Consider the following 23,842-nt stretch of genomic DNA (forward strand, 5'->3'; position numbering starts at 1 on the left):
GTGACTTCACTCTCTCCCTGCCCCTCTGGGCCAGCAGAGTCACCTCTTCACACACCCAAGCTCAGTCAGTCACACTGCTCTTTGGTCAGGCTCTTGTTGGCCAATTCCGAGAATCTTTGTTCATTCATTAAACACTCAGTGAGCGCCTCTTGTATGCTAGGCTCTGTTCTAGGGACTCTGCAGGAATCAAGACAGAGGAGGTTCTGGTCTTGGAGCTTATATTCTGGTGGGATGGTCAGAAAATAAACAGGTGAATAAAAACTTGAAGTGAAATGTGGGTTGTAATAAATGCTCAGAAGAAAATAAACAGAATGCAGATGCCAAGAACACTGAGTCCCACTTAAATGGGGGCTTTTTTGGAAAGACCTGCCCGAGATGGTGACATTTAAGCTGAGAACAGAAGGAAATCAGTGATCAGGGCTGCATGGCAGTGCTGAGTCTCGCTCAGCACCTCTTTGCTCCACCTCCTTTAGCCCTTCGTTGACTCTGTTTTAGTCTATCTATCTATGGAGTGGTAATAATATCTCCCTAGAGAGAGTGGCTGTAAGGATTATGAAGAGTGTATACATATCATCCAGTGCAGTGCCTGGCACCTTCAAGAAGTCTGCTGTTACCATTACTATCATTGCACTTTCCGAGTTGGGCCCAGGGCCTGCCTGACTTTGGGCAATGAGGCTGCACGGTTTCTCGAATTCCTCTATGGCAAACTCCAAAGACTACCAAGTCTGGTAGGGAAGATTCAGAGGAAGGGAGAACCAGGGCTACTTGTTAATGAGAGCCAGTATGGACCACTAGGAATCAGAGGGAAGACACTCTTAGCCATGGGCTAAGATCAGGGCCTCCCAAGGTGAGGGCAGAGACCCTGGATTGCTAGCTAGACCCAGTCTCACTCAGCTGGTCTCAGGTCAAGTGATCATGGACTGATATCTATGAACTTGTGAGCAAAAATAAGCTATCCCTCCTTTTAAATGGATTTTATCAGGTATTTTGTCATAGTGATGGAAAGTTGACTAAAACAGACAAGGGAAAAAGAGGAGAAGGTAACGAAGAGTGGAGGGAATCACTGGTAGGGGCTCATTACAGGACAGAGCACTAGCTATTTGAACTGGGGAAAAGGCCCTGGGGAGTAGGGGGGTTATGTGGTTCTGTTGATAAATGATGGATAATAGAGATAACCCACTTATTCTGTGCTCTTGGAAAAGCCCCTTCTGATTTCTGGCCTCATACTTCCCCTCCACAGAATGAGTCAGACAATCTCTAAAGTCTCTGTCTGCTCCTGATGTTCTATTTCTTCAGAAAACAGCCAGTTCACTTAAGCCCCAAGAGTGGTTTTACAACTGGATAGAAACAAGGGAAGTGAGTTGTCTTTGGGGAAGTCCTAGAGGGAGGTGGCAGGGAGGCTGTGACTGGGAAATCTACGTGACATCTATGCCTGGGAAGGCCCTATGTACTAGGTGTGGCTCCATTTTGAAGCTATGGAAACATACCATGTCTCAATCAACTGATATTTGGAGAATAGTGAGTGGTGCTCATGGAGGAGCCCAAGGCAGGTGCCTCATCATGAAGACTGGACTCATCCACCTCCTTCTTCCCTTATTGATCCCTGGTGGAAATCCTGAGCTTTTGCACACTGCATGTTCAACCCCCACAGGTCCCTGGGCTTAGTTTGAAATCTGTCATGCTGTATCACCTGGGGATGAGCCTGGACACTCAGAAATGCAGCCCTCCCTGGAATCTCTGCTATGTTTCCTTAGTCTGGAAACATCTATGGAATCTGCTTAAGTATCCAGATCAGCACTCAATGCTCCCCCACCTAGCCCTGCAGCTTGGACAGCTCCCAAGGAGTCAGGTTCACTGTTCATGGCCTTTTTCCTTTCTCAAGAACCTTGAATGTTCATGTCCCAGCAGGCTCAGTGCCCAAGTCCCATTGCCTAGACTTGCCTTGGAGTGGAAACTTCTCAGGCTACAAGTGGACAATAGCAAGGCCAGCCAGGCCTGCTGGATGGGACCCAGGGCACCGAGCATGAGCCTAACTCCCTCTGACAAGCCCAGGAACTACACCCCAGGGGCTGGCCAAGTTGAGGCCCAGGGGTTTTCCTGCTGGCAGGACAACTGGTCAAATTGATCTTGTAATTAAATCAAGGCCAGGGCTGACTGATTGTCTGGGCTCCAACCCTGCTTGGGCTCTGGACCTTGGTTCCCAGGATGGGCCAGGATTTGCCTCTGAAGAGGCAGAAGGTTTGTGGTTGGGTATGGGAGGGCCAGGGTAGGAGCTCATGAGCCGGATTGTCTTGATTCAGTTGGTGGCTGAGAAAGGCCCCCTTAGCAGTGTTTAATTGTCCACAGTTAGGACTATGAGGAAGCTTAAAGTGAGAATTCTTGGATGAATGTCTTGGGTAAATGAACTCTTGCTTAGTTCCTTCCGTGGATTTCTCCATCTCAAGAAAGAGTGGCTCCATTATACCAGATGATCAAGTGAAAAACCTGGAGTCATCCTGGATGCCTTGGATTTTCTTACATTGCACACTCAGTCCACCAGCAAATCCTGTTGACTCCACCTTCAGTGTATATCCACAGTCCAAACACTTCCCTCCAGCTCCTTGCCTGTCCTCATCCAAGCCCAGGCTCTCACCTGCATGAGTGCAATAGCCTCTCACTAGTCCCCTCGCCCTCCTCACCCCTACAGTCCTCTCTAAACACAGCAGATGTGTCCAATCAGGCCTTTCTGCTGAAGTCTCTGTGGTTTCCCACCTTACCTAGAGTACAATCCAGAGAGCTTTCCATGCCTTCAAGGTATCCCCAAGGCCCCTTCCCAAACTTCCTGCCTTTATTTCCTGTTGCCTCCCCCTTGCTCATTCTGCTCTAGCAACATTGACCTCAAAACACACCCTCTACCCCTCAAGGACCCTTTCTTTTCCTGAGCCTGAAATGCTCTTCCTCCATATCTGCATGGAGACTCCCTGAAGGTCTCTGCTCTGATGTCACCTTATTCCAAAGGATTTTCCTACATAAAAAAGCACCCCTTGCCATCACTTCCCATCTCCTACCCTGATTTATTTTTCTGAATAGGATTTTCATTCTTGCTCATCTCCCACCAGATCAAGTCCATGAGAGTAGGAGCTCTGGTGGTTTTGTTTGTTGACGTCTATTCCTAGACTAGCAAGGAAGGGGACATAATTCCTTGCATCCCCATAAAATGGAGTGAGATGCTGGGACATGATAGCAGCTTAATTCAGGCTGCCCAACTTAGTGTGACTCTTCTTTGCCAAATGCTGTGGCCCTGGACTTCTTTTGAAGAAGATCATGGTAAAAACCGCTTGATTGGAAATCAGTAGACTAGACTTCTAGTTACCAATTTGCTGTGTGGCCTCAATCAAGCTGCTGTCCCCGTCTGGGCTGCAATTTTCTCATCTATAAAATAAAGCAATCAGTCTTGTTGATCTCTAAGACCATTTCCAGAATGGATAATCAGGATTCTGTTGCCCTCAAACTGTCCCTCTCCCCCGCCCTGAAGTCCTCTCCTCATTCTTGGAAGGTAGTTAGCACAGAAGGAAGCAAGGACCAGAGGATGACAGACCTGAGTTCTTTCCTTCATTTTCAGTTGCATGCTATTGGTGAACCAGCAATCCTTTCAGTGCCTTGGTTTCCTCATCTATAAACTGGGGATTAGAATGTTTTCCTGGACAGATGGCTGCTACACAGCTGCATTGTGAGGTTTTAGTGGACGAGAAACTGCTATGGAGTCTGGGTCCATAGCAGAATAAGAAGGACAGTGAGCAGCCTGGGTCTGCAGCCAGATGGCCTGGGTTCAAATCCTGGCTTTGAAGTTACATAAGCTTTCCCAGCAAGTTATGCAAGCCTCTCTGTGCCTCAGTTCCTCCAGTATAATATGGGGAAAATTAATGCCTACAACATAGGGTCACCATAAGGATCACATTAGTTAATATAGGTAAAGTGCTCAGAATAGGATCTGGCACAGTGTATGTGCCATATTAGCATTTACTTTTATTATTCATTCATAGAATCATTCATTCATTCATCATTCTACAATCACTTATTAAAAGCCTATTTATGTGCTATTGCTGGTTCAGGGTTCATGTTTTCCCTGCTCTCATTTGAAGTTTTCTTCCACCTTTCCCTTCCAAGAAGAGGAATGGCCCTATTGTGTGAGACTTTTGGCAGAAGGATGATATCTTACTTATCTCTGATCTGCAGATCCTGGCACAGTGTCTGGGGCTCTGTAAATGTTCCCTGGGTGAATTAGTGAGCAGACCAACAGTGAAGAGGCCCCAACACTTGCAGCACTAGTTGTATACCAATTCCCTGAAAGACGTTTTATATGAGGTCCTTATCCCTACAACAACAGAGGTCACCCCACGTAGTAGATGGAAAGTTGGAACTCAGCAGGCTCAGTTATTCAGACAGGAAAGTAGGACTGGATTCCAGTGCAGACCTGTGAGCCCAGAGCTGGGGGTCTTTGCTTCCCAGGGCACTTTCCCCCAGAGTAGAAGGCAGCATTTACTTCACTGAGCACTTACTGCATGCCAAACCTAGTGTAGGTAACTTCCAATCCAACTTTGTTCTCATGGCTTCCCTGTGATCCCTATTTCTCTGTCCTCGCCCCTGCTTATAAATGAGGAGACTGGGTCAGGCCACTAGAGGGAGGAGGAAGGGTAAAGAGCCTTTCACTCACTTCCAGGACCCTGAAAATGCAGTGAGGAGGGGGACTGGGGAAGGGTCTTAGAATCCCCTAGCCTTCTTTCCTTTCTCTTTCTCAGGAGCTGACACCCAAGGGAGGAAAGCTTTTTCAGGAACTTTTAATATAGCGATTGCTCATTCACACCTTGCCGTCTCGTGAATCCCATTGACAAAAATACCCAAGGAGGGTGATTTGATTTCATTGCACCTTTCAATCCCTAAACTTCCCAACTATTCCCAAGAGGCCTCCTTCTCCTGTTTTTCTGGAGTCTCCCAGACATCAGAGGGCTTAGGGGGACAGAGTGTGAGTCCTTGCTGCAATGTTAGTCCCAGCAGAGTGCTGAATTCCCACAGGTGGTTGTGGTTTCATGTTGAGGGCATGTCAAAGGCTTTGAGGGCTCCATGCTGTCTTGGATCTGAGTCCTAGATTTAGCCTCTCATTAGCTGTGTGAGCACAGTCAATTACTTGGCTTCCCTGAGGTTTGATTTCCTTATCTGAAAATTGAGATGGTTACAATGATCTCACAAGAATGCTAAGAGTTAAATGAGATAACAGGAAAACTGCCCAGCACAACACTGGCACATGCTTGGTGTTTCTTATACCTTAGTAGAATATGAATCATTTTTTCCATCAATATTTTTACTGAATACCTGCCTGTACAAGGAACCCTCTTACATTTGATTTGTAGTGTTCCAAGAGTTACCTAGGACTTTGCAAGTATTTGTGTGACTATGAGTGTGCATGTGTGCACCTTTCTCAAAGTGCTTCTATGCCCCTTCACCTTTGAGAACGGAGGAGAGAGCTGCCCTGTTGAGCCAAAGTTACTATTTGAGGCATCTTGGGCTGGAAGGGGCACTAAGAACTGGTGCAGCAGGGGTTGGGGAGGTGGGACAGTGTTGCTAGGAGTTCTGGCCCCACCTGATGCAAGGATGATAGGCATGCCAAGGTCTGGATGGATGGACTGTGGAAGATGTAGGCAGAAAGGTGTCTGTTACCTGCTATCTTGGACCTTGAGGTAGCTGTGAGCTGAAGTTGGGCTTTGGATCCAGGAGCAAGGCAGAGCTCAGCTGGGGTCAGCCTTGTTACTGTGACCAGCGTTTGGCAGGAGACTATTCATCTACCATCCCTCAAAATAAAGCAGGGGCTCTCCAGCCTGGTTCCCTGCTTGCTCTGGCTTCCTGCACAACAAGGGGAGTGGGATGCTTCTTCTCTGGGATATCACCTTCCCCATCCCACTGGTCTCTGATGCCACTTCCCTGGGCTCAGCAAGATGGGGCTGAGAGCCAAGATCAAGGCCAATCTCATCCCAGCTCAACCAGTCTAGGTGGACTATTTTGATCATGCCAAAGTTCCTAAGACAAATGAAGTTTTTTTGTTGTCTTCTTGTGAGACATGTCTATGCACTCTCAATCACATGGGGGAAGGAGGCGGTGGTGACAGAAGGACTAACATCTGTTAACTGTAATACTCATTAAAAATGGTCTTTGGCTTTACGATGGCTCTGCCAGTTATTTAGGTGTGTGACCTTGGGCTACAGATATAACCTCAGGTTCAGTTTCCAAATATGTAAAATAAGCATGATGACACCCACCTCACGGGACTGTGGTGATAGGTAAATGATATAAGGCATGTCAAGTACTCTGCAGAGCATCTGGCACAAAGTAAGGCCTTGACACATGGAGGGTGATATATATAGATAGAGATAGATAGATAGATAGATGATAGATAGACAGAGATGTATATCTCTCGATATATCTTTTTTTAAACCTTGATGTGTGGCATGTTAACTTTCTTTTAAGGTCACATCAAAAATAGGCCATAGCTAGTATACTGTGCAGTCAGGCCAGGAATGGAACCCGACCCTGACTCAGAGGCAGTTAAGACCTCTCCTGCCTTAGAATCTGGGGAGTATGGAGGAGCGTTAGTCCACTGGGATATGAGAAGGGTTTAACCTTGGGGCTGGTGTGGGGTGTGCGTGCTGTGGAGGGCAACCTCTCTGCAACTTGCATTAGGAGATGTGGCACACTTTGACCATGGGGCGTTTATCAGATGACCCATTCCAGCTGCATCTCCTGTAGGGCCAAGGAGAGATACAGAGGTGAGGGGTCCTAGAATATCATCTTATCTCTGTACCCCATGATGTGAATATCTTGGTTGCCATTATGACTATGTGATGCAGATATTCATTCTTTCAATGAATATTTATTGTGCCTGGCATGGTGTCAGATGTTGGCAGTTTTGAGATTAACAAGACATTCAAGATGCTTCCTTTAGGCTGGGAGAGAATACACCACAAGTCATGGCAACAGAATGGCTGTAGTTTTACTTCTCACATGGTTGTTGGTGGCTCCCCAAATGATCAGTGAAACAGAAAGTGTAAATCTCCCATTGCAACAGACCTGGAGAGAGGCAGATTTTCCTTGGTACAGGCAGCAGTGCAGATGGGAGATTTTCCTCCTAACTTCACTACAAACCCTTAAGCATCCGCAGCCCTGGCTAGCATTCAGGCTGAAATAGGTACAAGGCCAAAGAACCTTGATCTTTTCTTGATAAGCCAATGACCTGTGGGTGTGCTGTTTACTGACCTTAGTGAGGGGGTGGCTTGTGGGAACAAAAGGGAGCAGATAATCAGAGCTGACAGTTTGAGAATGGATCAAAGAGATGTAGACTTGCCTCATTTGCATATCATTTAAATAACATTAATTTCACATCAAAATATGTGCTCCTTCCCCCTCTGCTGTGCTAAACCAGCCTGGGGAGAGGTGTCAGGTATGGATTCCAGCCCGCAACCCACCCCCTGCACTGCAAGAGGGATTGATGAATGCGGAGAAGTCCTGGGGGCAGAAACCTGGCCTGCCTCTGTGTCTACCACAAATTCACTTTGGGTGGATTTTTGTCTTCCCTTCTTGACTCAAAGACCCACAAGGGCAGAGTATCCAAAGCACCAAGTGCAAAAATATTTTTGAATAAATGAAAATAAATCTGGGCAAATCACTTTTCCTTCCTGAACACAGGGGAGAAGACCAGGGATCAGAGTTTGACTCATAGTTTTTTGGAGAGCTGTGAATGACTCCACGGAAAAATGACCACACTGCCACATGTCATATATAATTTCCAGAGGTTTCTCAATAATTTTGGACTTTGTGCCTATTGGCCCAGATTTGGAAGCCCCTGACCAGAAGAAGCTGGAACATCCTTCAGCTTTTACATCTCAGATTGCTGAATATCCTGCCCCATGTGGATCTTCTGGGCATGGGAGTCCAAGAGAGGACACACTCGCATGCTTCTGTTGAGCTCCCAATATGTGCCAGTTGTTCGTTTAATCTTCACAAGATAGGGCAGGGCTTGTGATTCCTTTTATAGAGGGGAGGAAACTGAGGTTCAAGGAGCATGCAAGAGTAAGCTCCAGGGTGACAGAACTGGTGGGAACAGAGCTGGGATTCAAACCCCAGAAATTGGTGCTGGAGATGCTCTTTTCCTCAGGGGTTAATTTTGTTTCTCAATCGGGCTGATACCATTTTGCTCTTCCTGCCAACACACGGGTCCCTGGACTTAAATGGGCTCTCCCACTTGCTTTCTGCCCCAATAAGCCCCTCCTGTATTAGGTGTCCTAGGCTAGGTAGAGAAGCATTCAGTGTGCTCAAGTGGCTTGGGAGGTCTACACTTGATGTAAAAACAGGGACTTTGATGTTTTAGCTTCCACCCATCCCTATTCTACCTCTAATAAGATCTAAACAGTCAGAGACAGACAAACTTTCCCCAGCTCCTTGGAGGCAGGGATTCCATATCTAACGGGAGAAACCAGTAGGAAGGATCTGGCTTAGCTGGAGAATCAGACTCATTTGGGAGGCCAAGTTAGACATTCTCACTTGAGTGTTGAGAACCTGGTTGGGTCAGACCCCTGGCACCAGCAGTAGTGGGCAGAAGTGGGGTGGGTTTGAGGACAACAGGACCTGCAAAGGTGGGTGCAGCCAGAGTTAAATGGCTCCCAGTCTGCCTGTTGTCTTCATACCAGTCCACCTTCCCCACACACTCCAGACACAGGAAGTGCTGAGTGCCAGTGATCCAAACACCCCACCCACCCACTCCTCCACAGGCCCCTGCTTTGGGTGCACAGGGCTCTCAGGTCAGGGCAGATGGCACCCAGCTAAACTGGCCCTGGATGCACGTTGGAGCCCCCTGTCCTGACTTGCCCTGGTTTCTGACTGGGCTCTCAGGACTGCAGAAACTGGAGTGAGGGTGAGGGAAGCACACTTGAATTTTACAGGCATGACAATCCAAGCAGGCAAGCGAGAAGACGGAAACCATCAACCTCTGTCAAAAATTTTATTTCTTTTTTTTCATTTCACACAGAATGATGTTAAAATAAATCCTCAATAATATATATTTATATACTTATTTACCTGTGTCAATATTTACAAAAGACTGTGGAGCTCTATGAAGTCTATGTACACCCATGATCCAGTGGACAGGCAATGTTCATTGAGGCACATATGTACACATATATGTATAACCTATGTACAAATATCAGACCCTACTGACACAGGAACCCTCAGCTGCAGAAGTCCCGGGCAGGGCAGTGTTGGTGGGGCTGAAAGCTTCCAGAATATGTCAGCAAGAATGATACTATCTATACATCCTGTGCAATGCAGTTACAGCTGGTGTCTAAATTTTCATGAAGCAAACAAATAGTTAAATGACTCCCAACTCCCATGAGTCCTCCCCACAAGTCCTGCTCCGCCTTCAGCTCCCATTGGTCCCCTGTCTCTTATCACCATGGAGACCCCAGTTCCCTTTCGGCATCATCCTTACGAAGCTTTGCCATCAGCCTTGGAGTTCCTTCTCCTATTGATCCCGTGGAGGCTTATTTATCTGCCTCTCCTCTTTGAGTTTTCAGCAATTATGAGAGACAGGACATGGGAGGGCAGCTGCAGAGTCATGCACGAGCAGTGAGGAAGCCAATGGAAACCTTAATTAGAGTCTGTGCTGCATGAGCCTAAGTGAGCGGCCATTTCTACCACATATGTATATATATATACACATATACATATATATGTATATGTATATATATATATTTTTACACACACACACACACACACCTCCAGAGACAGCCTATATGAGCATAAGCACACAAGTCTGAAAAAGGAAACAGCATCCCCCACCCATGAGCTTTATAGTTATATCCCTAATGGAAACTAGAGAGTTCTCCTTGATTGCTGGCACCATTAATCCTGACCATTCCAAGATTACCCTCAGTGGAGAGAGGGATACAGGGATGCAGAAACCAAGGAAGAGGCCGATTTGGCTGGGGCATTGTTTTCTCAGCAGGCTGGAGCTCAATCATGGGACTTTCCAGCTTCCTGGGGCCCTTCAAATGAAGGAACCATCCAAGCACGACAACAAAAGGAAACTGGGTCGCTGGATCCCACGTGAAGACAGAACTGGGGCAAGCACAGAGCATGTTCAAACCCTCAGGAGCTGAGACTAACCCTCGCCCAAGCCAGCCAGGCCTCTCCTCTTGTTTTCAATTGCAGTTCTTAGCCTAGAACTAGAACTGATTTGCTCCTTTCTAGCCCCACCTGCCCTACACTTCATAAGCTCAAAAGGCAGAAATGTCAGCAGCTGACATGGAAGTTGTCTGGTAGGAAGGTGAACCCTTCGCTATTCCTTTCCTCCCAGCTACTCCTCTTGCTTTCTCCAGCATCTGGAGTGTTTATGCACTCATCCAAACAAGGCATCAGTGTCTAGGGAGTCATTTTCAAGGAGAGGCTGGGCTTGGAGGCCTCTCATGAAGACTGAGAGACACAGCACCGAGTCCTCTGGGTAGCTACCAAAGGTCCTAGCACACAGCCACATCTACACTGCCCTCAATTATCTAGATGTTGCAGCAGCTGTCCACATTATTATGTAATCACACCTGCCCTGTGCATCCGTCAGTGAAATGATGCAGGAACTTCTCAGCTGCAAACTCATCTGGAACATATCTGACTATTTTAGGAGCACAGAAGTTATATTAGTTTCCATGCTGAAGGTCATACAGTCTAAGAAGGGGCCATCCAGACAGGCTACATCAACTGCCCAGCTTACCAGTCAGTCATGCTAAATCTGGGTTAAGAGCTTCTACTTCCTGATCATGGCTAATTTGACCATGTCAGAGGGCTTCTGGAAGTGTGGGGAGTTGGCAGACACCCTATACCACCTCAGTTGCTCCAGATAGGATAGGAGGAATCCCTACTATCCCTGTCCAAGTAGAGTGCACAGTCAAATGCAGGAGGTGAGGTTGAGAGATGATTCCCTGTGAGTCTAACACACTGCCAGGCGAGATGGGGAAGGAGGGTTGATTTGCTCAAGCCCAGCTATACCTCGGGTGATGTGGATAGCTCAGCCCCAAAGAGGCACCTGAATTACAGTTGCTTTAATGCCCACACCCTCAACCTAGATTTGGTCAGAATGAACAACAGAATTTTTTTTTTCAGTTCCATCATTTGCCACAGATCTCACCTTCCATAGGACAGAGATGATCTTTAATGCTTCATTTGAAATATTACTTTCACAACTCATACAATTCAAACCTAGGGCACCACTAAAGACAGAGAGAGTTAAACAGATCAGTTCTTTGCCAGATCTTCAAGCTTTCCATTCCCCCAGGTCTAGAAAGTTTGGCATAACTTTTCAGGTTCTCAGTGATGAGGTTACAACTAACCAGGGTAGACGAAATAAAGGCAAAAAAGCACCGAGCCTTTAGATCACACTCCCCTTTTATCCCTGAGTCAGGTGGCCACCTGGAGGGAAGAGAAAGAGGTGATCCTGGAGCCTGTTCTTTTGTTATGAAAGAACTGCCTAAACAGAAAAAGAGTAGAACTGGAGAGATGGAAAGAATACAAAGGAAGGTCATTTAAAAAAATTCAAACAAAAGCGATTCATTCCTTAGATTGCCAAATTTATTTCATGTTAGTGAAAACTAGGGGATTGGTTAATGTATATTTGTGTAATATTTGAAATAATGGCATACATATATACATATACTATACATATATATACACACAGACATATGTATATATGGAAAACCTCTAATAACTCAGGACCAATCAACCGAAACCTTGATTGGCAAGAATTATGTTTTCTTTCTGTACTTTCAGTAGAAAGAGGCAGGGGACAGCAAGGTCATTATCTGATAAGTCTGGATGTGCCCAGTAATCCACTTCCGCGTCCGTCTTAACAGCCAGCATCATTCAGCCTGTCTCTTTGGTCGGCTTTGTCTCCATTTCTATGCACCATACACTGAGCACTGAGGTTTGAAAGGTTGACCCTGAGCCAGGCAAGGTCTTCTGTCATGTTCAAATGCTCTACTTACTAAGGCAGGAGAGGTTATACTAACCTACTTAGGAAATACTACTTTTCAATCACAGAGGCTGAACCACACGTGTTCCCATTCCCATTCAAATAACCAGAATGTCAAAGCAACCAGGACATTCCCTTCCCTGAGTTTTCCCTGTTGGTTAACTGAGGTTTGGCTGTACACATGTGTGTAGAACAAGGTAGACTGAAAAGGAATGGAATGGGGCTCTGGGGTTGCCAACCTTCCCTGGATTGTCCAGTCTGAATATTTAACCTCACAGGTGTTTCAGGAAAGAGGACTCTTCCAAAGGCCCTAGAGATGTGCGCAAATTTGTGCAGTTGCTTACTGCAGTAGGTGGTGGGGTCTTCGTCTCACTAATGTCATGACCTAACCACCCCAAAACTTCTATGCCTATGGACTTCTACCCAAGCCAAGAACTTGCTTCCCTTTATAGTTCTCATGGAGTCCCTGTAGTTGAGCAAGTCAGCTTATTGTGAAGGAGAGTCAGAGGGCAATTTCCAAATCTGCCCAGGCTACCAATTCCAGGTGCAAACCTCCAGGGCCACATTCCTTCAGTATCCATCTCCCTAGGGAGGAGAGGAGGGATAGCAAAAGGATCAAGTAATGGCTTTTAGTGCATGGAAATGATCTTCTGTAATGGCTCAGGATGCTTTATTCTCATCTATTGGTAAGCGTTTCCTTCAGGTTTCCATTACACCCTGCCAGACTGACACAAAGTCAACAAGATGGGCTGGCATGAGGTCACTCAAACTCAAGGTTTCAGTGCCTGGAGGTGGTGAGGATGCTGTGTGGGAGTGTGTAGAAGGGGGTAGGCAGAGGGAGAGAGGGATAGAGAGACACATAGAGACAGAGAGGTCCACACAGGAAAGAGAGTGACAAAGAATGCCTACTCATGGGCCTTCCGTGTGTGTACTGCACATCTGCATGTGTCCATTCCAGAAGGTCAGATCTTAGGACAGAAGTCATGTGAACATATGGGAAGAAGAAACTACAGAGACTGTGAACAAATGCCCTGAAGTCAAGGGCATTATCTGATAATCCAGGTACTGTCTATCACTTTTCAGTCCTGAGAGCAAGATTTTGAAAGAGCTATTGCTAAAGAAAACAGTCACTATTGATTTTATTGCACTTTTCCTCTTTAAAAATATTTAAATACAAACTATGAGAGATGGTACTGAGCTTTGGTGGTAAGGGAAACAGAAAGAAGGGGAAAGTGAACTAGATTACTTTGAGGAACAGACTCATCTCAGCTTTTAAGGGATCCCCCACCTCCACCTGTCCCTTCTTGCTACTCCATGGGGACATGGGGTTGGTCTCAACAAGGATCAAATTTGAGAGTACAGATGATGGTCACAATAGTTACTGAGGCAGCTCCCAGCATCCACCTCCCCACTGGTTGGCTCATGTGGCTATTGATGCTAATGGGGTTAAGGTCAAACTTGGCAATGGACACTTCCCCAAGGCTGGGAGAACCTCCGCTCTGTAACCAAGGAGCACCCTGGACATCATGGCCCTCTTAGACCAGTTGATCATCACTCACATGCAGGTTGTTATGACAATGGGTTCCAGGAGCTCAGCACCACCATCCTCTCTCCTGGGTAGACAAGTCAAAGTACTGTGCTTCCGTGACTGCCACATACACAATTTGCCATTGTCCTACGGTTTCCTTTGGGGGAGGCGGCACTCTGCCTCTCCTTCCATGACTGTGGGCAACACTGGACCTCCAAGCTTGAGGATCTTCAGAGGGTGTTGCCTTCTCTCAACACTTAATATTTCATAGCTGACTATGAGGAAGTTGGCCAAAGTCCACTACAAGGGAGGGAGAAATCCAGAGAGAGCAGGTAGGACAAGCTAGTCTTAAAGCCCTCCCAACCTGGGCAGCAACATGACCACTCAGGCCAGGGATTCAGGCCATCAGTGCTTTAATGGGAGCCTTTTCCACACCTGGCCAATGGAATCTGGAGGGGCACTCCCCGAGGGTTCCTTTTGAAAGCCTAACCTGGCGACATGCCTGTGCCACCCTCAGAAGCCCAGTTCAGCAGGATCTAGGCAAGCAGAGAGGAAGGAAGAAAGAGAGCATAGGAAACATATGCTTAACTAAATTAAATTTTGGCTCCTTAATTAGATTTTAATTAATCAATTAATTAAAATTTGGCTCCTTAAGAGTTTACTTTGAAATTTGACCAGTTTAGTTGCTTCCTCTTTCTGACAACCTCTCTACCTTTCCTGGACCTATTCCTCTCCAGGCTCTGGAAAACCCCAACTTTCTTGGAAGCATGAGCCTGCAGAGGGACCTCATAGAGACAAAAGGAAAAGTGGTTTCTTGGCTTGGAAGCACAAGTTCCAGCGAGTGACTCTAACTACACATTGAGGTCCTATGTGTCCATTTCCTGCTGTTATTGTGTCCTCAGTGGAGACTGGGAACTGTGACCATCCTTATGAGGGAAAGGTGAGTCACACACCTGGGACAGTGCAGAAGTAGGGACCATGATGCTTGATCCCAGGCCCATGGAAACTCCTACATCCATTGCAAGTGAAGTCTTTGCCGAACTGTAGTTAGCCTTCAGTCCTACTAACTGGAAGAACCAGTTCCAAGGTAATCCAAGATGGTGGGTAAGCTTAGAAGGTATTTAAATTGGGTATCAGAAAACAGGAAAAAATCAGGACCTCTAAAAAAGTATTATTTGCTTGTTTAGCCTTAGGCTTATGTCCTTAATCATGTTTTACTTAAACTGAATTGGTTTGCCATTTTCTCAAGGCACAGAAATTCAATGGGTGGCAGGGCATCCTGGGAGCCCTGGCCAAGGGGAAGAGCAGGCCTGGAACTGAACACCCATAGAAGGCAATCAGGAACTGCCCTCATTGGACGTGTGCCCAAGAGCAAGTGAAATGCCACGGGAAGTAGGGGTGGCTCATTTTGCGAGGCAAGTCTATATAGAGCCTCAATTTTCTGACCTGGTCCCCTAAAAAAGCTGCTGGGGACGGAGGGGAAAAAAGGTCTGTGTGTTAAGGATGTCTTCATGATGGGACCCAGGAGCCATCACTGCTGTGAAAAGAATGGGGCTGAATCTGGGGATTTCGGATGATGGAAGGCAGGGACCCTGAGCTCCTGGGTTGTTGGGGTGGTCTTGCTTTGAGGGAAATGTCATGGTAAGGAGGTCCACATCAGGCTGCTGGCCACCCTGGGGTCTTCCACACTCTGCATCCCAAGGTGCTGTGGAAGGAAGATGAACAGGTAGAAATCTCACAAGATTCCCGTGCTTGATGTGGCGGCCCATCTTTCTGCCTGAAACCTCAGGGGTTCCTTCTCAGGACTGAAATCTGCAGGTGAGCAAAGCAACTAGAGGAAAAGACTCCTTGGAGAATACTGAGAAATACTAATATGAGCTAGGAAAAGGTAATTAAAACTGATATTTTGTGTCTATTAATTTGGAGATATGGAGGCACAACAAAGAATCTGAGTAGATGTCTGTATGTTGAGTAGAGTGTTGTGTTCTTGGCATGTGTGCTGTATTTTGTGTGCCTAGTGTAAGTACATGCATTGTGTGTACATTCTGAGTTTGTGTGTGTCTTGTGTACAGAAATAATAGTGAAGTATCCTTTGTGTATTTTTGATGCATACCTACCATGTCCATGTAGTTTTGTGTATTTTGTATCTGAGTTACAGGTCGTGTATTTGTACTTGGGTGTATGTAGTTTTCTTGTAGGCATTCTGTGTTGGTAAGTACAGTCCATGTCCATGCTGAGTGTGTATATTTCATATCTAGGTATAACCATATTATCTTCTGTGCCTGCCTTTTATATAAACTTGGCTCATGTGTATTTTGCATGTATGTTACATGTTTTATATTTGTGTGTGGCAACAAAGGATCATCAATTTGGGAGTGGATGTGCATGTATGTGTGTTGAACATTTTACAGTCCCCAGCCAAAGATGCTATGGAAAGGTATCTACCCTCTGACCTAGGAGGTCTCAAGTGTGGGCGTTTTAATTTTCTATTTTCCAAAGGTCTGTGTCCCTCCCACCCCATGTCCTGAAATTCAGCACCACCTCCCATGAAGGAGAGGAAGAGAAGCACAGAGGCTTTGTGCTGGGCACAGAATGCCCTGCAGATACCTGGGGATGTGGGTGACCAGGAACTAATGAGCACCCTGGGCCTAGCACCCTGAGCTGGTGCCCCATCCCCCAAGACAACTGAAGGTGCCAACTAGCCAACAGTGAGACCTGAGTAGAAGCTACTGGACAGCCTGACCATCATCATTTGCTACATTTGCTAATTTAAGCCACAATATAAAAGGGCAAAAAACCCAGTCTGTTGAGGCAAAAGCTGCCCCTGCCCCCAATCCCAGGTCCCACCTATTCTCTATTTTTAGGCTATGCAGTGCTTATTTATTCCTTACCTGTTCTGGGAAGGTGGGGGCCAATTCTTTACCAACTCTCTCTCTCTTTTTAATTAGTTCTGGTTTCCAGTTAAAGGGGGAGAAAATTTGAGTCTGGTCATCAAAATGATGCTTTTAGATCATCTGGGGATCACATCTCTTGGTCCTAGACTTTAGAAATTTCCACACTGAAAAGTTTCCCTTTAAGTTCAAATCAATGGAAATTGGTTCTTAGGAGTCCTATACCTTGGTTTCAAAGCAGAGTATCCATACTGGCTCTCTAGGGACAGGTTCATGAAAGTGATGGATGTAGAGCCGAATGATACTGAAAACCAAATGGGGTGGGACAAGATGAGAATGGAGATGATAACAGGATGGACGGTAGAGAGGAGGCCTGGGGCGGGTCTGGCCCAGGACAGCTGGAGCTGTGAGGGCCATAGGGCCCTTGTGCACTCAGTAAGACAAGCTTCAGCCATGGGAAACTGAAGCTGCAGCACATGGAGGGCAGAAAGACAATTCTAACGTCTAGGAATCCATGAAGACTGGAGTATCTGAGGCAACGGTAGCAAACCCAGGCCCAGCGGGGTTACCAATGAGACCAATGAACCCAATGGGCTTCTACCAACCCACTGAGCAATGGATTTACACCTGAACCTGAACTCCAGTGAATGAATATATATATATGTGTGTGTGTGTGTATATGTGCATATACACACATATGTATGTATATATATATATATGTGTGTGTGTATATATATATATATATACTCTAGTGCACATAGTCAAACACATGCATAAATTGCCCTGTGTCAAAAATATTGCATAAGCTTATACAATGTTCAAATGCATTTTTTTCCTATCGCTAGCTAGGTAGAGGAATGCACGAGAGAGAGAGATATCCGATATATATTTATATACACTGGATCCACAGACCTGCCTATTCTCAGGACTGATGCCCTGGTCAGCTATGCAGTCATGCCCATGACTAGATTAATTCCTAAGGTGCAGTCATGGGAGTGTTTAGACTCTGCTTTCCCTGCTCATTCTCCTGGCATGGCAGAGGTCTGCTCTCCTATTGAAAGAACAGAGATGGGTGGGCTGGAGGGCCAGAAGTTTTGGTTCCCCATTCCAAATAGCCTATTTTTTTTTTCTCCTGATGGAGGGCTTTTGCCTTCTGATGGGAAAAAAACCCCTAGTTCAATGCCATCCCAAGCCTATTAATACTCTAAATATGAATACTGTGTAGGCTACTAAGAAAATAGGTTATCTCCTGTGTTTTAAATATTGAGATTCATGCAATGAACACCCATGCAGTTCTATCGCATCACTGGTAAATTTCACTGTAGCGTCAGTGTAGCTGGGCCACATCACTAGGAAAGCAGATGTCTGCAAACTCCAGTGTAGATGAAGAAATCAGACATATTTTTGGTGACCCTGAAGCCTGCAAAAATGGTAAAATCTGAAGCTGAGAGGTCCCTTGGTTTGGTACTTTCTCCCCATAGGCCTAAGGGAACAAATGTGAAACTTGACAACTCACATTTGGTCACACTAACTGTCCCTCCCCCGGGCTTCCCTCACATCAAAAGAGAAAAAGCAGAATGCAGCATTTTTTCATTACGAAACACAAGCCTCCGGAGCATCTACTTGGCAACTGCAATTCACAAACTCCAGGTTGTGACACAGAAAGTCATTCCAAAACACACAGAACTGTGTGCTCTTTTCAATGCAAAGATGGGAATGACCTTTCGAATAATCACCAGAGCTTTAAAGCTAAGCCATGATGGTGTTCTTCTGGGTAGGGGCAGGTGGGCTCGAGTGGGTGACAGGGTGGGAGGAGGGGAGTGCATCTCCCAGGTGTTGTGTGCATTTAATTAAGAAGGAGAGGGAGTACTGATATGGTGGGGTGTGTGTTGGATATGAGGTGGCCTCAATGTGTCTTTCTGAAATCATGGCTCCATAGGTGACTCTCATCTTTGGAAACCCAGAAGCCGGTGATGAAGATTTGCATGAAAGCTGTGATAGATATTCTGCGTTCTAAATCAAAAATCAAAAGGTCAAAAGTCACTTGCACGACTATTGCTTTCCATGCAGAACCAGATGCACACTGTAGAACACACTGACTACAATGCAGGCTATTATGCAACATCTGCATTAGTTCCATTGAGCTGTGAGTATGTTAATGGGTTCCAATCAGACATCAGTTAACATTTTGGTAATATTCACATAGTTTGTGTTAGCCAAGGTACAGTTGGCTGTTTTCAAATTTTCCTCTCTAAAATCCTCATTACTGTTGTTTACTCCCTCCTGGATCTCCATGTAATCCGACTTACTAATGGTAGAGGCACTTCTACTTTTCTTTAGGTCAGGGGAGGATGGGATCTTTGGACAGCTTGTCACTTGCAAGTACTGGGCCTGCTCCTCTCCCTCTGTCTCCCGGTGGTAGAAGTAGTTGAAATTAGATACTATGACAGGGACTGGTAAGGCAATGGTTAACACACCTGCAATTGCACACAGGGAACCCACTATCTTTCCCCCAATGGTAGTTGGAACCATGTCTCCATAGCCTACAGTTGTCATGGAGACGACTGCCCACCAGAAGGCATCCGGGATACTGGGGAACTGGGAATCTCGCTCATCGGCTTCTGCAAAGTAGACAGCACTAGAGAAAAGAATGACCCCAATGAAGAGGAAGAATATTAGGAGGCCCAATTCTCTCATGCTGGCTTTGAGGGTCTGACCTAGAATCTGGAGACCTTTGGAGTGTCTGGACAACTTGAAAATCCTAAAGACTCTTACCAAGCGGATGACACGGAGGATGGCCAGTGACATGGCCTGCTGGCCCTGCTGGGCATCCTCTGGCTTCTCAGCCAACTCTGTCCCCAGAGTGATGAAGTAGGGGATGATGGCCACAATGTCAATGATGTTCATGATGTTGGTGAAGAAGCCAGCTTTGCTGGGACAGGCAAAGAACCTCACCAAAAATTCGAAGGAGAACCAGATGATGCAGAGAGTCTCTACAATGAAGAAAGGGTCGGTGAAGGAGGTGGACTGCTGGTACCCGATGGTGCTATTGGAGTAGGTATGGAAGGTCACCCCACCACCATGTATGTCTTCATTCTCATCTCGGAAGATGGGCAATGTTTCCAGACAGAAGCTAACGATCGAGATCAGAATCACCATGACAGATACAATGGCTATAATCCTGGCAGGTCCTGAGCTCTCTGGGTATTCAAAGAGAAGCCACACCTGTCTCTGGAACTCATTTTCAGGTAGAGGACGCTCTTCCTCCTTGATGTAGCCTTCATCTTCCCGAAACATCTCCATCGCTTCTTCTCCCAGCTCATAAAACCGGATTTCTTCAGAGAATATATCTAAGGGCACATTCACAGGTCGCCTCAGCCGGCCCCCAGATTGGTAGTAGTACAAAATGGCATCAAAGCTAGGGCGGTTGCGATCGAAGAAGTACTCATTTCGGAGGGGATCAAAGTACCTCATCCGCTTCTTAGGGTCTCCTAAGAGGGTCTCTGGAAACTGGGCTAAGGTCTTTAGCTGGGTCTCGAACCGCAGCCCTGAGATGTTGATCACCACCCTCTCACAGCATTCGTGGTCTGCCTCTGGGTCATAGGTGTCCTGTGGGTGTCCAGGGAGGGCAGCAGCCTCATCTGCTGGGTCTCCAGTGGCCACTGTCATAATTGGGACTGAGAGGAGCGCCTGGCGCTATGCCTTCCAGCTGCCTGGTGGCAGGGGGCTCAGGGTGCTGCTAACGGCCCCAGGAAACACAGAAGCATTGGCTTGCGCTCCTGCAGGAGAGCTCTGCAAGCTCTCCGAGAGCTGGAGAGGCAGCCTCGCTTGGCTGAAAGACAGAGGCAGTTAAGGACATGAGACCAACGTGCACTGGCAACCCAACTTGGGTTGCTGCTTGCTGTCTCCCATCTCTCAGCCAAGAGTCCAGAAACATGACAACCACTGCCACCACTGCCACCGCCACCACCACCACCACCACCACCACCACCACCACCACCACCACCACCAGAAAGCAGAATTACTTTCACCTTGTAACTTGTCTGGGGACCAGAAGCAGGGAGGAATCTCTCAAGGAAGCTCTGGAATGCCTTGCACTGGGGGAATGGGGCTGGTACAGGCCCCCTCTTTACCATACAGCATCCTGGGATATAAAACCAAACTAGGAGTCTTGAAGGGAACCCTCTCCCAGGAAGGGCACTAATGTCTCACATATACCTGCATCCTGGGATCTCAGGCCTGGATCTCCTTCACTGATCTCACCCCATGATTCTACATATGACTGTTATTAAATGATAGATTGATTTACCTGGCCAGGCAGGAACCTTTGGCTCTCTTCCTTGCAGAGTGGATCAGATGCTGTAGGAATCCTAGATCCACAAACAGGCAGCCCAACTCCCCATCACGTCTTCTCACTTGAGCTAGAAATAATGGTGAGTCATTCTGGGCAGGAGGGCAGGCTCCAGGTCCTGGAGGTGAGCTCTAGAGCTGAACTGGGCTGGAGGGGCAGTGGGGTGCCTGACCAGGGGCATGCAGGACTTGAGAACAGCAGCGCTTTGGGTCTGGAGCCTTTGGAAGGAAGGAGGTAAGATGCACAGCTCAGCAAAAGCCAGAGTCCTCCTGGCTGTCCTCAGGAGGTGTGACGTTGCCTGGAAAACACAGCAGCAAAGTGGAATGGGGGCTTTGTGGAACCAGGGCTTTGGGGCAGCTGGTACCAAGATTATGGAGGGCTCTGGCAGCTCCCCTCACTGCAGGTGACAAACTCTGGTGACCACCTTCTATTTTGGCCGTCCATGCCTGAGAACTACCCCTTAGCTTCCCAGCACGTTTTATTCCCATCAGCTGAAGCATTTTTTTTTTCCCCAGGGAACAAGCCTTCAGGATTGACCGGGCTGTCTTCTCCAGAGGCCTCCCCAAGCTAATCCAGACCCCTTGTTTATAGCTGCCATAATGAGGGGCTCTGGGCAAAGCACCCTCCATCCCCACCTCATGTCAGGACACCCATCTCTCAAGGGGAGGACTTCACTCTCTGCAGCCTGACTACAAGCTCTGACCTCAGCCGTGTCCTGGCAGAAGCAGCACCCCACCCCTTCCCGACCCGCACACTCATTCAGGGCTCGTCCAGGGAGACCCCATACGCAGCAAGGTCACCTGTGTAGAAAGCTGGATGGCCTAGTCGCTGAACTTACTCTCCCTCCGGGATCCCTGGGCCGTAGACCTCCCTCTGAGCCGGGTGGCATTTGAGCTAGGCAGGCGCTGGACCACTGATTTCTCCCCAAGAGAAAATCCCTTACATCTCCTCGGTAGGGAGCGTTGAACAAACGCTCAGCCTGCTTGGCTGCTAGGCGGCTTGGCAGCCGCGAGATGGGGAGCCTGGAGGAAGCGGGCTTCCGGCCTGGCCCCCTGCCGACCCAATCCCGCCGGCCCCAGGGCGGGGAGGAGTCTGGGCCCTCTCCCCATCGCCCCGGGCTCCAGCCGGGATTCCGCCCGGCGCGCTCCCAGCTCTGCTCCGAGCCTCGGACTAGACCTTCCAGCTGGCCGCGGGCGAGAGCGCCACCTTAACCCCTTCCTGCCTGGTGCAGTTAGCTCCGGCTGCGGGCCCGTGTGCAGCCTTGCTTTCCCCGCCAGGTTGAGCGGAGGGACCACCGAGGCTCCACCTCCACCCGAAAAAACAGGAGACTGAACTCTGGGGGTGGGGAGTAGGCTGCACCAGGCTGCTGTCCCAGATCTCAGCTGTTTCTAAGCGCCGGGAGGGGGTCCCGGCAGCCCATGGCCCCTGCGAAGGGGAAAAGCCCCTCTCCGCAGTGTAGCCGTTTTTATCTCGTGCCAGAACCAAACGATTCGGGTCCTACCAACCCGCGTTATTTACCAGACACGGTTATGCTGTCACCTGCACTTCCCATCACCCGCCGGCTCCTCTCTGCGCCCTCCGCCCTTCACAACGCACACCCCAGAGGGTCCCCGAGCCCATTTCATGCACTCTTCTGCGGGGCGCAACCCCCCTTAGCCCGCCCTAATCTAGGACCCGACTGGCAGACTTCAAGGGTTGGCACCGGCTCACCCGCCCGGGGACAAGCCCGACCCCGCTGCGCTGCAGGCTGCGCCGCCGGGTGCCCTGCAACCCTTCTGGGAGCCGCAACTGGGCAGGGGAGGTACCACTCAGTCCAATGCCCCGACACTGATTTACCCTTCCGACCCGGCACCGGGAGCCTCCATGTTTCTGAGTGACGGCCAGCGCCTGCAGGACCCCGGCAGCAGGAGGCGGCGGCGGCGGGTGCGGGCGGCCAGCCGGGAGCCGGTTCTGCAGTCCCGCGGGCGGCGCGTATGGAGCGCCCGGCCGCCGCCCGCAGCCGCACCGCGCCGCACCGCGCCACGCAGCGCCGCACCTGGCCCGGCAGCGAACTCGAATTAAAGGGACCGGTGGGGACCAGAGCCAGTAGCGCACTGCTGGCCGCTACCAGCGTGCCGGCCGCCCCGTTGGATCCCCTGGCCTCGGCCCCCACCCCACCAGAATACACCCCATTCTTTGGCGGAGCCCAACTTACTAACCAGAACCCCCGTGCAGAACTCAGTTGAGTGCGCTGGGGCCCAGAGAGATGGAGGGGGCACAAGTTGAGGAGTGCTCAGGAGAGGCTCTTGCCAACCTAATGAATTCGGCAAAGGAAACAATCAATAGCAGCTATCCCAGACCCGAGGCGGGATCCAGTCCCGCGGGGGATGTGTTGCTATTATTACGACGATGTCAGACAGTATCTGCAGACCCTAGACCCCCTCCTTGTCCTCTCCCTCCCGCGTGCCCCTTTTTCCAGCTCTGCGTCCCATCTAACTCTTACCTAGCAACTATTTGGCTTCTCATGGGAATGCAGCAGGTGCGGGCCAAGCCGCAGTGTGGCAGAAACTCGCTGCTGTGTTTGTCCCCAACTGGGGGAGCCGCAGGAACAGGGAAAACTGCAGGGCTGGCCCTCTTGCTTCCCTAACTTCTGCAGGACCTTTGGCAGGGAAGGCCGGGGACACGCAGTTGCCCTTGGGAAGGGCCAGCTGCTGGACCTTTTCGCAGACCTGACAAAACTAGTGGCTGGTGGGGTTCTGAACTTGGGGGTGTGCTCCAAGCATTCTGGAGTGCAGCATAGGGCGAGGTCCTTTACTCTTAGGAGAATGTGCATAGGGAACCCAGCCTGCTCTTTGTTTAGATGGGGATACCAGGAGGTTCAGGTTGCTTTTGGAAGCCACATGAGAGCCTCAGGTTCCTGCTAGTTCTGTTCTTTAGGTCCCTGTTAGAATCTCACAGGCAAGTGTTCCAAACAATGTTTCCTGGAGATAAGACCACAGTAGACACAGAACTCTGGGTTCAGAGGGGTTTTAATGTGGAGAAGACTCCTGCTG

General features: G+C 48.4%; 2 protein-coding genes across 6 annotated transcripts in view; one reads left to right on the forward strand and one right to left on the reverse strand.

Annotated features, from left to right (window-relative positions):
* Positions 1 to 2,342, forward strand: part of RBM15 (RNA binding motif protein 15) — a 212,368-nt gene extending 210,026 nt beyond the window's left edge. Inside the window, exon 2 of the transcript XR_013759373.1 lies at positions 2,330 to 2,342. The gene's annotated coding sequence lies outside the window, so the exon portion shown is untranslated. The remainder of the gene's footprint in view (positions 1 to 2,329) is intronic.
* KCNA2 (potassium voltage-gated channel subfamily A member 2) overlaps positions 1 to 23,110 on the reverse strand; it is a 32,412-nt gene extending 9,302 nt beyond the window's left edge. The window contains exons 1-3 of one of the 5 annotated variants that reach the window (XM_079111440.1): positions 21,649 to 22,336; positions 20,769 to 21,108; positions 19,235 to 20,291 (exon numbers count right to left, since the gene is read on the reverse strand). In XM_079111440.1, coding sequence (XP_078967566.1) covers positions 19,235 to 20,128 — 894 coding nt within the window. In that variant the 5' untranslated portion in view covers positions 20,129 to 20,291; positions 20,769 to 21,108; positions 21,649 to 22,336. Of the gene's footprint in view, positions 1 to 9,008; positions 20,292 to 20,768; positions 21,109 to 21,610; positions 22,337 to 22,646; positions 22,807 to 23,008 lie in introns of those variants that run through there. The other 4 variants (XM_079111439.1, XM_079111437.1, XM_079111436.1 and 1 more) reach the window with 4 other exon arrangements.
* Positions 23,111 to 23,842: the final 732 nt, after the last annotated feature.

Source organism: Sciurus vulgaris (genome assembly GCF_902686455.1).
Source record: "Sciurus vulgaris genome assembly, chromosome: 1".
Taxonomy (NCBI): domain Eukaryota; kingdom Metazoa; phylum Chordata; class Mammalia; order Rodentia; family Sciuridae; genus Sciurus; species Sciurus vulgaris.